The 16,038-nt window shown below is 50.4% G+C and overlaps 1 protein-coding gene across 2 annotated transcripts in view; it reads left to right on the top strand.

Moving 5' to 3' along the window:
• Positions 1-2,120: 2,120 nt before the first annotated feature.
• Positions 2,121-16,038, top strand: part of GALNT15 (polypeptide N-acetylgalactosaminyltransferase 15) — a 48,134-nt gene continuing 34,216 nt past the window's right edge. Inside the window, exon 1 of one of the 2 annotated variants that reach the window (XM_081826149.1) lies at positions 2,121-3,337. In XM_081826149.1, coding sequence (XP_081682275.1) covers positions 2,811-3,337 — 527 coding nt within the window. In that variant the 5' untranslated portion in view covers positions 2,121-2,810. The remainder of the gene's footprint in view (positions 3,338-16,038) is intronic. The other variant, XM_081826155.1, reaches the window with a different exon arrangement.

Raw genomic sequence — 16,038 nt, 5'->3', positions numbered from 1 at the left:
CAAGGCAAGAGGACAGGATGCCATGCATAGATGGAGGGGCTTCTGGTGTGAAAGGGTGGGTCAGGAGAGGCCTCGCTGAACAGGCTATATTGGAAGAAACATGAAAGCAAGTAAATGAGCCTTATGGCTGGCTTTTTGGGGAAGGAGAGGTCAAACAAAGGATCAGCCAGGTAAAGGCCCTGGCAGTGGTAGGGGAGGGGAGGGGAGTTGGTTGGTGAGTTTGAAACCAGTGTTGCTGGAGAGGGTCGGGGAGGGTGTTCTGACCTGGAGCTGGAGACTGCACATTCCTTGTTCTCTGAAAGTCTTCTGGAATCATCCTTGTTAACCTCAAAATGCCCCAGAAATTTGAAATGACATCTCCCAGAGTGCCTGCCTCTTGGACCTGAAAGCCATATAACTCCCACCCCACTACACCCTGATGTGGGATTTGGAAAATATGGTCTAATCCAGCAATCCTAATTGCTGTCCATCGGGACACTATGCTAGGCTATTAAGAACAATCACATATAACCCGCTATGTCACCTCTGACTCTGAATGTCTTTAGAGAAAACACACACACACACACACACACACACACACACACACACACACACTGAGCTGGAGCTCTGGAAGAAGCAACTGAATCAAAAGGAAAAACATTTTTTTTCTGTGAGATGTTTAAGCTCACATTCTAAGATCAAAATCAAAATAGAAAAATGAGCAATTCATTTCAGGAATTCCCCATTGACAGCCCCCCCCCCCACACACACACTCCTGGTTACTGGGCAGACTGGCAGTTCTGCAGTCAGCAGAAGAAATGTACCTCACAGTCATGGTTAGTCACCCTTAATCAGCTAATCCAGCCGGGAGCCCAGGAACTCTTAGCATGCCGGATTCCCTCCTCTCTCCCATCTACAACACTCCCTTGGATCTCATGGCTTCAGGCACCATCCCTGCGCTGCTTTACCATCTGCAGGCCAGACCTCTCCCCCAACCTCCAGCTATTACGTATCCGTCCACCCTTCATCTCCCCTTGACATCTCAAACTTCACATGGCCCAACCAGCCGCTGTCATATATCTCCTTCTACCAACTCCCGCCCTCTCCATCTTGGCTGATGGCAACTCTGTTCTTCCAACTACCAGACCAAAAACTTGAAATCATCCTGGACTCTTTTCTTTCTCTTTACACTGGATATCAATTCACCAGCCGGTTCTATAGGATCTTCCTTAAAATATGCCCAGAAGCTGACTGCTCCTCGCCACCTCCACTTTGGTCCATGCCTTCATCATTTCTCTCTGCAACAGCACCTGAGTTGGTCTCCCTGCTTCTGCCCTTTGCTCCCCCAGTCCAATCCCAACATAGCAGCCAGAGTGATCCCATTCAAATCTAAGTCAGTTGTGTCTGTCCTCTGCTCACAACCCTCCGAGGGCTCCCATCTCACTTAGAACAAAGAGGAAAAGCCCTACAATGCCCTCCAAAGTCCTCCATGATCCCCCCTCACTTCTTACCCCCTTTACCCCTTTCATCCTGTTTTTCATCACACTCTGCCCTCCTCACTCTGTTCCTACCACACTGGATTCTCTGCTGCTCCTGGAAAGGCCCGGCACATGCTCGCTGTAGAACATTTGCATTTGCTATCCCCTCTGCCCCAGATGCTCATCCCCACATCGTTTTATTCGTTGCTGGACTCCCAGTCCCGGAATAGTTTTGGCACATAGTAGGTGCTCATTAATATTTGTTGGTTGAATGAAGGAGGTTTTACAACTGAAGAACATGCCACTCTTCTCCTGATTTCCCCCCCTTAGTGGCCGTGTATAAGAGGCATTCAGATGCTTTTGTGGGCAGGAGGGACTTCAGGGAGCATCTCCCCCCAGCTTTCCTCATTCTCAGAAGGATGAGGACAGTGGTCCTCAAGAAGGAGGGAGAGTCCAGCCTAACTTTCCAGATCACTCGTGGGAGGCTCAGGGTGCAATAGATAGCTAGCTGTTTGCATCAATGCCCGCAGGTACAGCCTTTCTGAAATCAGGAGGGAATACTCTTTCCTGCCCCCGTGGGTGGGTAAAGAAGTCTTCTATCAGTGAGATTCAAATCTGAACTTCTGGGATGTTCCTGTTTGGGTTTGGTCCTGGCAGTGCCGGTGTTTATTTTGCCCTGGAGTTGTGCTCTGTGGGATTGTGCAAAGCCTTGGAACAGTGAGGGCATTAGGACCAGGAGCGAGGCGCATGCTTGGCTCCCGATGTGTCTGGCAGAGGGCTCTCAGCTGAGCACGGAGCTATGTGTGAAAGGAAATCAGGCGCTGCCTGCCGGCTTCACATCTGTTGATCTGACCTGACTTGAAGCATCCAAAGGAGGACGACTGTCAGCTCCGCTGGACTGAGGACCCACCAGCTCCCCCCAAAGACATCGCATAGCAACCTGACCATTCATGCAAAGGGCGGGGGAGGGGGGAGACGAAACACGTGAGACCAAACACCTGAGCAGAATGGAATAATTTTTTCCCCAAGGAGATAAAGGGGGTAAAGGGGGCAAAACGATTCCATTTGCAGACCCCGCGAATGGGCTTTCAGAAGGCAATTACAGAAATCCACTCAGAGAGGAGCCAGGGTGGGACCTGGGTCCCGTGGCTTTCTGATTGTAAGTGCAAGTCAGTCTCACACATGCTGTTGGCTAATGTCAGATGGGAAAAAAGGAGCAGGTTAAGTGACCAGCAAAAAACTTCCAGGTGGAACTAGAAGCCAGGTTCTCCTGCACGCCGCCGGAAGGAACCTGGAGCTGGAGGAGGGAGCGGACTTGAATATGACCTGTTGCATTTGGCAAGTTCCAGCAACATGCTGCTAAGGAAGCGATGCCGGCATGGACCATGCGGACTGCAACTCCTGCTGCTCTTACTGATGCTGGGATGCGCCCTGCTGATGGTGGCCATGCTGCGCCCTCCCCCGCGCGCCCCACACCCTGCCCGCACAGCCCAGGCCGCCCCGCGCAGCCCTGATGCTGGGTACCGCCTGCACTTCGGGGAATCCCAGGAATGGGTGCTGGAGGCCGAGGATGAGGGCCAAGAGTACGGCCCCCTGGAGGGTCTGCCCCCCTTTATCTCGCTGCGGGAGGATCAGCTCCTGGTGGCCGTGGCCTCACCCAGGGCCAGAAGGAACAAGACCCAGGGCAGGAGAGGTGGCAGCTACCGGCTCATCAAACAGCCGAGCAGAAGGCAGGATGAAGAGGCCCCAGAGAGGGACTGGGCGGCCGAGGAGGAAGATGGGGCGGTATCCGAAGATGAGCTGACCCCACTCAGCCTGGAGGAGGCGTTCAGTGCCCGCATCCCCCTGCAGAGGGCGCTGCCCGAGGTACGGCATCCACTGTAAGTAAGGCCCTGGCTTCCCCTGTTTCTGAGACGTTAGCGGCAGACTAGGGATGCCAACTTTCTCCACTCTGCCTCCACTGTCCTAAGGGCAGCAATTCCAAAGATGTGGTCCCTGGAGTCTCAGACCACATCCCAGACCCACTGAGTGAGAAACTCTGGGTGGGTCCGGTGATTTAACCAGCGCTCCACGTGCGAAAAGGAGGAGCTCTTACTTGCTCTTCTCTTCCCCACCCCGGTTCTAGTCCTTCTGTCTCGGGATTATCAGGTCAAACAGCTTTTTCCATTCAACACATAGTGAGCTTGGGGCAGATGTTCTCCAACCCACCCTCCAGCTCTAACACTCGGCCTTGATACATTTTGATATTATGATTGTTGCTATTGTTTGCTTTCCTTTTGGGTCAAAATAACAATTGAAACTAACATTTACGTGACTCCTGCCATCGTGCCTGATTTTAGGCTAAGAGCTGTTCATATACCAGTCCTTACAACTCTGTCCGATGAGTGAGAGGATTTACCATCAGGCTGATTTTATAGGTATGGAAACAAGGCACAGAGAAGTCAAGTAACTTGTCCACGGTCACACAGCTGGCAGGTACCAAAGCAGGGATTGGAATCCAAGAAGCTCCAGTCTCCCTGGACAGCCACCCCATGCTGCCCTCCTTAGTCTACTAGACTCAGGGCACAGTCCCAGTGCCCAGGGGCCAGAATGCTGTGCTGATGCAGCCGAGCCTGGCAGGGTGGCCCCACGGCCAGGAGGCAAGCTGGGAAGTGTGACAATATGCAGGCTGGACCCAGGGAGAGGCTGAGCTCGCCTTGTACATCCCCTGTCCTCCCCGACCATGACCATGGCCAGCTGCAGAGGAGGGCTCTGGTCCAGCAGCCAGGGCCAAAGTGGCTGGTTAGTTCGGGGAAGTCCCTTCCTATAAGCCACTGCTGTTCCTAGAGCCCAGAGAGTTTCCCAACAAGCAAACACATGCTCTGACCCTGTGGGTGAGCGAGTCCATGTAGAGCCGCAATCAAGAGCGAGACAATGTACTCCTCTGAGCCCTGGGCGGAGGCCAGGGAGGCGGGATGTTCCTTCAGCCTGCCTGCCTGGCGCTCACCCTCGGGGCCGTGCAAATACAGGTCAGCGCGTGGGAGAGTGGCTCCTTACATTGCGCGTGTGGGTGCCTCACTCATCTTACCCATCCCAACCCTGCCGCTCCAGCTTCAGGTCTTGGCTTAAGAAGCTCTTTTCAGGAAACTTCCAGACCCAGCCAGGCCCACCCCGGTGCAGTTTTGTGCTCTCAGAAGTTTGAATTCATAACACTCACTACAACCAAAGCTAAATGGTCACTGATGTTTGTTCAGTGCTCAGGTCCCTGCCATGCAGACAGTAAAGAAATGAGGGCTGAATGAATGAATATATTGTTTTCAAATGCTCTGGATACGGTTTTTCTTTGGCCTAGAACAAGAAGGAGTGTCTTCATTTTGCCAATAAGAAACATTGCCTCAGACAAGAGGGTCTCTGGCTACCCATAGGTGTGTGTGTGTGTGTGTGTGTGTGCACGCGCACATGCGCGTGCATTATGCAAATGTGCTGTGCATACGCATATCTGTGCGTGCATTGTATATGTGTGTTTGCGCACGTGTGTGTTGTGTGTGTAGTAAACAGCTTGCATGTGTGTTGTGCGTAGTACGCGTATGTCGTGCATTATGCGGTGCCCGTGGGCCAAGTGACTGCGTGTGTTGTGCGCTGTGCACAGGTGTGACTTGTGTGGTGTGTAGTCACACATGCATGTGTTCATGTTCTTATGTGTGTGCATGTTGATGTACAAAGTGGCATATGTGGTACGTGTGTGATTATGTATGTTTTGCACACAATGCGACGTGCATTGTGCATGTGTGTGTTGTGACTGGGTTTTTGTTTTGTATGTTTTGTGGTATAGGTGTGCACGTGTTGTGACTGTGTTACGTGTGCATGGCATGCTTGTGTGAGTGTGTGGGTTGCGTGAGTTGCACATGTGTGGCACACACCTATTATCTGAGTTGTACCTGTGTATGTGGGCTGTGTGTACTATTCACGCGGTGTGAAGTGCAGGAGTGTCTTGGGTGCGTGTGGGTGCAAGTGTGGATGAATTTTGCGGCACGTGCGTTGTGCCCCTGTAGGTGGTGTAGATGCGTATTGTATATGCGCTGCATGTGGTGTGGTGTACGTGTGTGTATTGTGAGGTGCCGCTTATTTTGCATGTTTGTGGGTACATGTATGCACGTGTATTTGGCGTGTATTGCCTGTGTGCGTTGAGTGTGTTGCATGTATGTTGTAAGTGTGTGGGGCGAGTTGTACGTGTGTGTGCGAGTGCGTGGCGTGTGTTATGCTTGGGGTGTGGAGTGCATGGGTGTGTGCTGTGCATGTGTGGTGGGAGTGCAGGTGCAGTTTGTGTCACGTGCGCCGTGTTCACTGACGCGCGTGTGTGTGCGCCGCTTCAGTGGGTGCCTCTTCAAGCCAGCATAACCAACTGGTCTTAGGTTGTCTGGGACTTTCCGGGCTGGGAAACCCCGCAGTCCCAGGCAAACCCGCGCCCAGCCGGCCCCAGTTCTCCCAGGCCCGCCATCAGCTCCGTGTGGAGGTGTGTGGCGCCCTCTGCTGGCCCAGCCCCCCCCATGCAGCCTGTGCGGCCGGGCGTCGGCCCCCAGCGTCTGCTTTCCCCTCTGCAGCTCAGGGGCTGCCCTTCCAGCCCCTCTCACGACACACAAGGGATTCTCTGCAAAGTGAGGCAACAAGCCCCCACACTCCCTCCAGGGTGACGGGCCTCTCCTCCTCTTTCCACTACAAAACCAGGCCCCGATACAGCTCATAAAAGAACAGCCGTGTAGTAAGCGCCTACTCCGTGCGAGTCCTGCAGTGCTTTCCCACCCGGGCTAGGAGAACTCTGGAAATCCCAGTGCCTCTTGCCTTCGGCTGTGGTGTGCCGAGCACCACCCAACCTAGGGCTTCTTGCAAGCCTGTCCTAACCCAGACAAGTCCTGCCGGCCCCAATTCATGCACCAAAATCTCCAAACCAGTCCTGGCCTTTGCTCATTCCCCCCAAAAAGCCTCAGGCTTTTTCTGAAGACCTCTAAGGTCACTGCTGAAGGTCATGTTGAAAAGGGGCATGCAAGGAAGTCAGTAATAACACAAGACTGAGACAGGAAAGAAAAAAATCAGTGTAAAAAGTCAAAAGACTTTTTCCATTCAACACATAGTGAGCTTGGGGCAGATGTTCTCCAACCCACCCTCCAGCTCTAACACTCGGCCTTGATACATTTTGATATTATGATTGTTGCTATTGTTTGCTTTCCTTTTGGGTCAAAATAACAATTGAAACTAACATTTACGTGACTCCTGCCATCGTGCCTGATTTTAGGCTAAGAGCTGTTCATATACCAGTCCTTACAACTCTGTCCGATGAGTGAGAGGATTTACCATCAGGCTGATTTTATAGGTATGGAAACAAGGCACAGAGAAGTCAAGTAACTTGACTTGGCTCTGGAGGCTCTGGGAAGAAAGGCAAAATTACAGGGAATATTTATCTGAATACTTCCTATGTGCTAGGGACCCTGCTAAGTGGTTTTCATTCACTTAATCTTCATAACGAACCCATAAGCTAGATACTAGTATCATTCCCATTTTACGGATGTGAAAACTGAGGCACAGAAAAGTGAAGGGACTGAAGCCAGGTTATCTGACCAGGTGTGTCTGGCACCAAAGTCATGTTCGTAACTGCCACGTTGTACTTCCTGGGCAAGTCACTTGGGCTGGAAGCCTTTCAAGTTTCTCCACCTATAAATTAGGGAGAACTCACACGGGTCCACAGGGAGACACGGAGGAGGGAGGAGGATGTCTGTCACGGCGTCCTTGGTGGCACTGAGGAGTTGGAAGCCACCTGGGCACGTGATCAGGGGGCGCTGGGGGAGCTGGGTGCAGCCCAGAGGCACTCTGCAGGAGGCAGACGTCACAGACTCAGTGCACAATACCGATGGGGGGAGACCTTCGAGCACCATGCGGAGCGAAGCAAGTAAGATGCAGAAAAGAGGTCCGTAGCATGACATCACTGGAGAAATGTGAGCCCCGTGCACACTGACCAGTGTGTTCTTTATAAGAACAGATGAAGCTCCGTGGACTGGCTGTGCTGTGGGGAGGGCAGGGTCCTGGGGCCAGGGGCAGGACTAGAAGTGAATGATTACATAGATGAAATAAAGAGAAATAAAGAGCCCCAGACTGAAGACTAGGGTTGACTCAGTCCTTCAAAGCTGCTATCAAAGAGGGGGTCGGGAGGAAGAGGCCTTGCCCATTCAGCCTCGTGTGGCATGACAACTTTCGAGCCTCTGCCAGGCCCAGCTCTCCTTTGATCAAGCTGGCATCTGGCGTGGGGCAACCGATTGCCAGGATCAAAGAGGCTCCCAACTGAGAAAGTGCTTCGTAATCTCCTGGTCCAGGCAGTGGCCCTCAAACTTGAGTTCACATGGGATCACCTAGAGGCCTTGCTAAAATGCAGATTCCTGGCCTCTCCTCCTACATTGATTCACTAGGTCAAGGGTGGGGCCCAAGAATTTGTTTTCTACAGGTTTCCTGGGTGATGCTTAAGCTGCTGATCCGAAGACACTCTGTATACCTAACAGGTTAGACAGAGCCGCACTTCACAAACTTTCAAGTGTATGTAACCCCTCCCCCCAGGCATCTTGTTAAAATGCACAGTCTAATGTAGTAGGCCAGGGGTTTGGCCCCAGATTTGACACTTCCATCAAGCTCCTAGCTGGTACTGGTTCTTCTGGTCCACAGACCACATTTTTCAGCAGCAAGGGGCTACATCGCTGGTTCACCAAAGTATATACTCATCAGATTCCCCCATTTTGCTTGTTAAAAATGTAGATTTTCAGACCGCTTTGCTGGAGACTCGCCATATAGTTCTGAGTTGGAGTGTGGTGATCTGAATTTTTAAAAGCTGATCTTAGTTCGGAGAACCACTGATGTGGACAGTGAGTGGAGAGGGAGTAGAGCTCTGGAAGCTTCCATGGAGGAGGTAGTACTGGAATTGGAAAATAGAAAAGAGAGGCAGAGAAGAACACAGTCCCCTTCATGACCCAGAGTTTTGTACTTAAATACAAATGTCAGCTCAGCCGTACCTGGCTGGGTGCTACCTACTTGCATCAATTTAGAACTTGCGTTCCTATTTTGGCCCATGTCTCCCTGGTTTATATCCCTACAACTGTGACCAACTCATACGCCCAAAGAACAGGGGACCTGGGGCTGAATCCTGGCCCCAGCTTCTCCCGTGGGACCCCGTGTGATCACTCAACCTCTCCAGCCTCAGTTTCCTCTAAAATGTAGCTAAAATAACACCCTCTCATGGGGTTGTAGATTAAATGAGATAAAATGTGTGATGACCTCCCCCCTCAGTAGTCTAGTCCAAACAGAAGGTGTCCTTGTCATATTCTTAAGTGTAGGGCCTAGGAGTGAAATGAGAGATGGAGAAAAGTCTGAGCAGGCAGCTGTGGACATCATGTCACTGTCCTATCTCTGATCAAAGAGTTATTTTCTACCCCATGGGCTGCTAAATCATCACTGACTTGGTGGCGCAGTGGAATTACCTGGTAAGTGGTAAAAACTACTCATGCCGGGTCACTCTCCAAGGGTTTCTTACTTAGTTGGTCTGGGGAGAGGCCTGGGCCTCCCCAGGTAGTTCCGATGGGCAGCCAGGGCCGAGGACCAGGGCTTCGAGGCACCAGGTCCACCGCCAGTGGGGAGACACAGGAAGGGGTATCCTCTCCTTTGTTCCCTCCGCCCTGCCCAGAGGCCTCTTTGGCAGCAGCTTTGTTGTCCAGGAGAGGGTCGTGCTGCTCGGGGGCGGGGTCAGCGAGGGGAGAGCAGAAGGAGCAGGCTGGGGCCGTCACCCGGGGCTGGAGCTCAGCTTACCCACCCTCCCAACCTGCAAGGGAAGGAAGACAACCCCGTGTGGACAGTAGGAGTGCTGGGTCTGGGCCCTGGCCAGCCGAGTCACAGACAGAATACACACGCACCAAGCCTTCGGCCCTCAAGCCCGGGGCAGGCACGGCTGGGAGCGGGCCCCCCCCAACCCTGGATCTCCATTCTGGATCCATCACCCTTCAGTGGGCTTGTGGTATAGACAGGCTGAGTCTAACTGTCTGAGATCAAATGTGCTCATGGGAGTCAATGCAGCAGAGTCTTGCTTTGTGCTTCGGGTTAGGCTCGGATTAGATCAGAGGTGGTTAACTCCCGTCTTACCTTTTTTAATTCTTAGGAAAACTGCTTTTTCCCCTGAAAGTGTGGTCCTCAGGATCAAAAATGCAGAATTTCAGGCCCCACTCAGACCTACTAGATGAAAATCTCTTTTGTTGACAAGATCCCTAGCTGATTTATATTCATGTCAGAGTTTCAGAAACTCTGATGAGGCCAGTGGTTCACAGCCTTGCCTGCACATTAGTATCAACTGGAGAGTTTTACAGATCATCACACCCAGGCTCCACCCCAGAACAACCAATTAAATACAGTTCGCTGGGACTCTCCTAAGTGATTCCAGTTGCCGCCACCCTTTGAGGTGAGAAGGAGCAGAGACACTGGAGGGCTTCCTGTAGTCTGCACAGGGAGTGAGGAGCTGGGACTGCCCAAGGAGAAGGGCTGGGGGTGCAGGAGGAGGACAGGAAAGAGACTCACAAGCCACAACCCCTCTAGGGCTGGGCCTTCCTGATGTCCTCCAGCAGCCAGTGTCCCCGGAGCCTTCTCATGTTGCCCTCCTGGCCACTTACCAGCTAATGTCTTACCACTAACAACCACTGTCCTTTGCTCAAGCTCTGGTCCAGAGGCCAGCAGCATCAGGATCACCTGAAGTGCAGCCTCTGGGATCCAAATCTGCATTTATGGACGGAGATTGGGGTGGGGGGGGCATGACAGGTGGGCGTTAACATCTGAGAGGCCCTGGGCAACCTCTTGGCTTTTGCTGCCTCGTCTTCGGCTTACTGCCTGTTCTATGACCTGCTACCAACTGCTGATCCCCTCTGTAGGTCCGAATATCAAACTCCTTGAGGTAGAGGAGCTGGAAGGTTCACCTGGCTACGATTTGGGGGAGGCTATGCCCGTTAGGGGGACTCTTGCCCCAGGATGCCTCATAGGCCCTGGTCAGTGTGCAGACCAGGGACTCCTTGTCAGTGCCCATCTTTAGTCCAGGGCCAGGGAGCCAGAATCAGAGCAAAGCCAATGATGCCTGGAGCCCCTGAGAAGGAGACTGTGAGGCTTCTGAGGACCCCATAAAGAGAAGGGGACTGTGTGACCCTTGTGTGACTTCTCTCCAACTCTGGGGAATGACAGGTGGGCAGCACTAGCCTCAACTCTAGGCTCCAGCTTGTCCCATACTCCTCTCTCATTTGTAGGAAGTTGTCCATCCCTCAAAGGATCATCCCCAGCTGTGTCCCAGCCCTTCTGGAAATTGGTATTCCCAGGATGAGCTCCAGCGATTACAAAACGGACTGAACACTGGGATTTTCACAGAATGTGGGATGCTGACTCTCTGGCATTACCCTCCCATTTGCATAGACCACCAGTCTATATGCTCTTTGCGAGCAAGAACAGTGCCTACCTTCATTCATTGGACAAATATTTATTTAGCAACTATGAAAGGTGAAAAGGTGAGCAAGACCCAGCCCTAAACCCAAGGAGCTTGGGGAGCACTGAGGGACGCAGATAAGCACCCAGGTTGTTGCATCATTGGACTCCAGGCAGCGATATGGAAACTCATCTGAGTGGGGGACCTCTGCTGATTTGGTGGAAGCTGGAGGTCAGTAACCCCAAAACAGAAAACCCAGCAGACACCTTTCTACTCTGGCCAGGCACAGAAAGGGTGGGGGGCGGTGTTTGTGGCCCAGCCAGGCCATCTGGCGCAAAGCGATGACTCATCCTTTTCAGAATCATTGCCCAAATGCATTTTCTGGGTTCATAGGGGATCCTGGAGCTGCATGCAGAGAGGGCGTGCATCTGTGTGTAAACACAGACCCCAGACTCCTCTGATCTCGGAGTGTGAAGATCTGAAGCTAACATTCATTCAGCAGCCCTCTTGGGCCAGGAGGAGCCCTTTAATCCAAGCAGCACCCCTGAGCTATAGAAACGTATCAGCCTCCCCGTGTTGGCTAATTAGGGGATGTAAATGGAGCCAGGAGCCAGAGCCAAGTTGATTTGATTCCAAAGCCCTTGGTTTTTTCCTTCCCTGCTGCAGCCACTCAGAAAGATGAACAAATGAAGTCAGGGTGAGCTTGTGGACGTATACTAACGCGAGAGAGTAAAATATCCACCAGCTATGTGGTTGAAGGACAAAGAAAGTAACCCCATTAGGAAATAAGAAGAACATGCATTTCTTCATGGATCCTCTTCACAACTGCCTGTCCCATTTGGGGACCACTTTGCAATGTCCGAAAGCGGTTTCTAGGCACCGCCTCACCGGTTCCCCCAGCGAAGCTGTGGCACAAATAGAACAGGAAGAACGTGCACCCCCACTTGACAGAAAGAATCGGAAACGTGGAGAGGGGGGTGACTTGCCCAGGGCCCCTTTGCTCACTTGTTTTTTACCTACCTACCTTATTCCCTCAGACGATTGAAAAATATGGCATAAAATAGAAAATTGCTCTTAATATAATGCTAATCAAGATAAGGGGAAATAAATTTGGAATACCTTCCCTTCAGTTCCTGGTATGCCCAAGCTCCTTTTCACCTGCAGGCCTTAGCAGAGGCTGTGACATCTGCCGGGAACACTGTTCCCCACCCACGCCCCTTTCTTCAACTGCATGCTGCCCACCCTTCAGGTCCTGGCTTTCATATCCCTGCCCCACTCCCTGAGTGTCTCCTTGGAGCTGCGGCTGTTAAATAATCACTTGGTTATCAGCTTCATAGGATATAAACTCCGTGACATCAGAGACTGTCTTAGTTTGGGTTCCTCCAAAGCAGACCCTGAGACGAAAATTCATGTTGCAGACGATGCCAGGGAGCCCTGGTAAGGGACTGGGAATGTGGAGCAGAAAATAGAAGGCCGATGAAAGGTGTGTTTTCAAGGCAGTTACCTCTGTGGGCAGCTAGGGCTCAGCCTGCTGGGGAATCTGGGAGGTGCTATGGAACACGCGTCTCCATGTGTTTGACCTCCTTAGGGTCAGGGTTGCTGGGTATGAATACGTCAGCTCCTTTTAGTCACTGGCTGAGGGCAGCTCTCAGGGGAGGGCAGCTCTTCAGGTCAGCCGTGGGAGAGCATCTCCAGCAGGCAGAGAAATCCCTCAGGCAGTTGGAAGGCAGGCTGTGGTGTATTGTAGGGGTACGGCCCAAGGGGATATGGGCGGGGCACCACAGATTCGGCTTTAAGGATCTTACCTATTTAATTCATCTTTCAGTCCTCACAGACTTCGGTTGTCAGGAAATACCTGTTAAATAACTGGACGGAAAGAGGGAAAGTCAAGACCAAAGAGAAAATTAGAATGAAAGTAGGCAATCCATAGAACCCTCTCAATGACTAAATATCCTAGTTCCTTACTCTGAGCTTCCTGGCAGCCAAACTGAAAAAGGAAACACCCATAGATATCACGATCCTTATTGCTCATGAGGGGAAAACATACCAAGTCCTCAGAGGAAGAAAAGTGCCTTTTCCTAGCATTTATATCTGACGGGAATTTCCCTCCGAAGCTGTGTAGAGGTGATAGTCAGTGATAGAGGACAGACACAACACCCTCAACAGGTTCCCTCTGTGATGAAAGCTGAGAGCACGAGGCCAAGCATGACTCCACAAAAACAAATTTCTAAGGTAGCCAAGACAGAGCTTTCTGAGGACCTTAATGAATCAGTGTAGACAGTCCAGAGCAGCTGAAGGAATCAATGGATTGCATAATCTTCAAATAACCCTCCATCATTGTCACTTTGATTTGGATCCCGGGACCCAAGCCTCATGACCCTGAATCCAGAACATTCTGTTAACACTTTAGTCCAAGATGGCAGTATCTATACTGGTTAAGAGCATTAGGTTTAACATCAGACTGACCAATCAGCTATCTGCTGTGTAACTTAAAGCAAGTCACTTGAGCTCTCTGGGCTCTAGTTTCTTCATCTCTAAAATGGGAATGTGTATCCACTATCTAGTGCTGCATACACATCACCTCAAAATTTAATGGCTTAAAAAACAGATAAATTGAACTTCATGAAAATCAAAACTTTTTGTGCTTCAAGAAAGTGAAAGACAACCCAAGAATGGGAGAAAATATTTGCAAATCTAATAAGGGGTTTGTATCATAATACATAAAGAACCCTTCCAACCCAACCCAACAAAAAGACACCCAATTTAAAAATAGGCAAAGATTTGAGTAGACATTTCTCCAAGGAATACATAGAAATGGCCAAAAAGCTCATGAAAAGATGTTCAAACCATTAGTCAGTAGGGAAAAACACAAATTAAAATCACAATGAGATAGCATTTCACCACCCACTAGAATGGCTAAAATAAAAAAGGCAGACCATCATAGGTGCTGACAAGGATGTGAAGAAGTTGAAACCCTCACACATTGCTGGTGGGATTGTAACATGATACAGCTGCTTTGGAAAACAGTTTGGCAGCTGCTCAAAATGTTAAACAGTTACCACATAACTCAGGGATGCCTGGCCTAGCTATAGACACATGAGAATTGAAAACATATTTCGTATGTTCCTAAAAACTTGTTTCACAAACTCATAAGAACTTGTACATGAATGTTCATAGCAGCATTACTCAAAACAGCCCAGCATGGAAACACTTAACTGTCCATCAACTGATGATTAGATAAACAAACTGGTATATTCAGACAATGGAATACTAGTTAGCAGTAAAAAGGAGTGAAATACCGGGGCGCCTGGGTGGCTCAGTAGGTTAAGCGACTGCCTTCGGCTCAGGTCATGATCCTGGAGTCCCAGGATCTAGTCCTGCATCGGGCTCCCTACTCAGCAAGGAGTCTGCTTCTCCCTCTGACCCTCCCCCCCTCTTGTGCTCTCTCTCTCTCATTCTCTTTCTCAAGTAAATAAAATCTTAAAAAAAAAAAAAAAGAAATACTGATGCTCGCTACAACATGATGAACCTTGAGAACATTCTGCTAGGTGCAAGAAGCCAGTCACAAAAGGCTACGTATTGTGTGATTCCATTAATATGTATAAAGTGTCCAGAGTAGTCTCTAGAAACAGCAAGTAGATTAGTGTTTGCTTGGGGCTAGGGTGGTTGCCAGAGGGTGGGGAGTAACTGCTAATGGGTAATGGGTTTCTTTTGGGGGTGATGAAAATATTCTGAAATTAGATACTGGTAATGGATGCACAAGCTTGTGAATATACTAGCAACCACTAAATTGTACAATTTTCTAAGGGTGGATTTTATGATATATGAATTATATCTCAATAACTTATTTCAAAATATTAGTGGCTTAAAACAATAACCATTTATCCATGATTCTATAATTAGGACTGGACTCAGCTGGGCATTTCTTCTGCCACCCTCACCTGGGGTCCCTCCTGGGGTTGCTGTCATCTGGAGGCTAAGTGGGATTGAGTGACCCAAGATGGCCTCACTCGCATATCTGGCGCGTATGCTGGTCCTCTGCTGGGGCACCTCAGCTTTTCGCCAAGTGGCCTCTCACCCTCTGTTAGAGTAAGATACCTTTCCTTAACACTGCATTTGATGGCAGCAAGGGGAAGCTGCAAGGCCCCTTGGAACCTCAACTTGGGAGTCCCAGAATATCACTTCCAGTACATTCTATCCGTCAGAAAAAGTCACAAGACCAGCCAGATTTGGGGGCTGGGGGGGGGGTGGAGGTGGAGAAATAGGTTGCACCTCTTCATGAGAAAAGTGGCAAAGTCATGTTGCAAAGGAGCATGCATATGAGGGTGGACAGAATTGTGGTGACCATCTCTGCACACGCGAAAATACCTACCTCAAAGGGCAGTTGGGAGGGTCAAATGTGATAATGCATGTATTTAGCACAGCACCTGATGTGTAGGAACCCTCATTAAGTGGTGGCTACAGTGAATATTAATAAGACACTACAACATCACATGGCCCACCCTAATTTCCCCAATCCCCCTTGCTGAGAACAGATTGCAGACAGCGAAGCTGGAAAGGTCTAGACGTTGTATAGTGAGTGAATCCTTCCTTCATGTGGAAACGAGGGCCCAGGGGGGTGACAGACCTGCTCAAAGTCCCTTATTGCCCTTTGCTCACAGGGAATTCAGAGGTCTGAGCATGGCATCTGTCTTCTTCCAGCGCACGTGGCGCATGCCCTCTGACCCCTGGTCTCACACTCTTCCTCCCGGACTGGTATCCTGGGTCAGGCTCCAAGCAGGAAGGTCTCAGAGGGAAAAGAAGCACAGAAGGCAAAGTGTTGCCTGGGATGAAGGAGCAGGAGTCCCCGAAGTAAGGAGTAACTCAGATGTCACAAAATGACAGCCCACGGGTTGTATCCTGTCCCAGACATGCTGTTTGGCTGCAGTTGTTTTTTAAAAAGGTTTTATTTTTAAGTAATCTCTACACCCAACATGGGGCTTGGATCCACAACCCTGAGATCAAGAGTCACATGGTCTACTGAGTGAGCCAGCCAGGCGCCCCTGACCACAGGCGTTTTTTTTTTTTTTTTTTAAATATTGGAAGAGTGACCGATATTTAAAAATTGAGAGATTCCTG

The sequence above is a fragment of the Leptonychotes weddellii genome, chromosome 1 (assembly GCF_054177405.1).
Source record: "Leptonychotes weddellii isolate Sample4059 chromosome 1, ASM5417740v2, whole genome shotgun sequence".
Lineage (NCBI taxonomy): Eukaryota > Metazoa > Chordata > Mammalia > Carnivora > Phocidae > Leptonychotes > Leptonychotes weddellii.
This window is presented reverse-complemented; position numbering and strand designations above follow the sequence as displayed.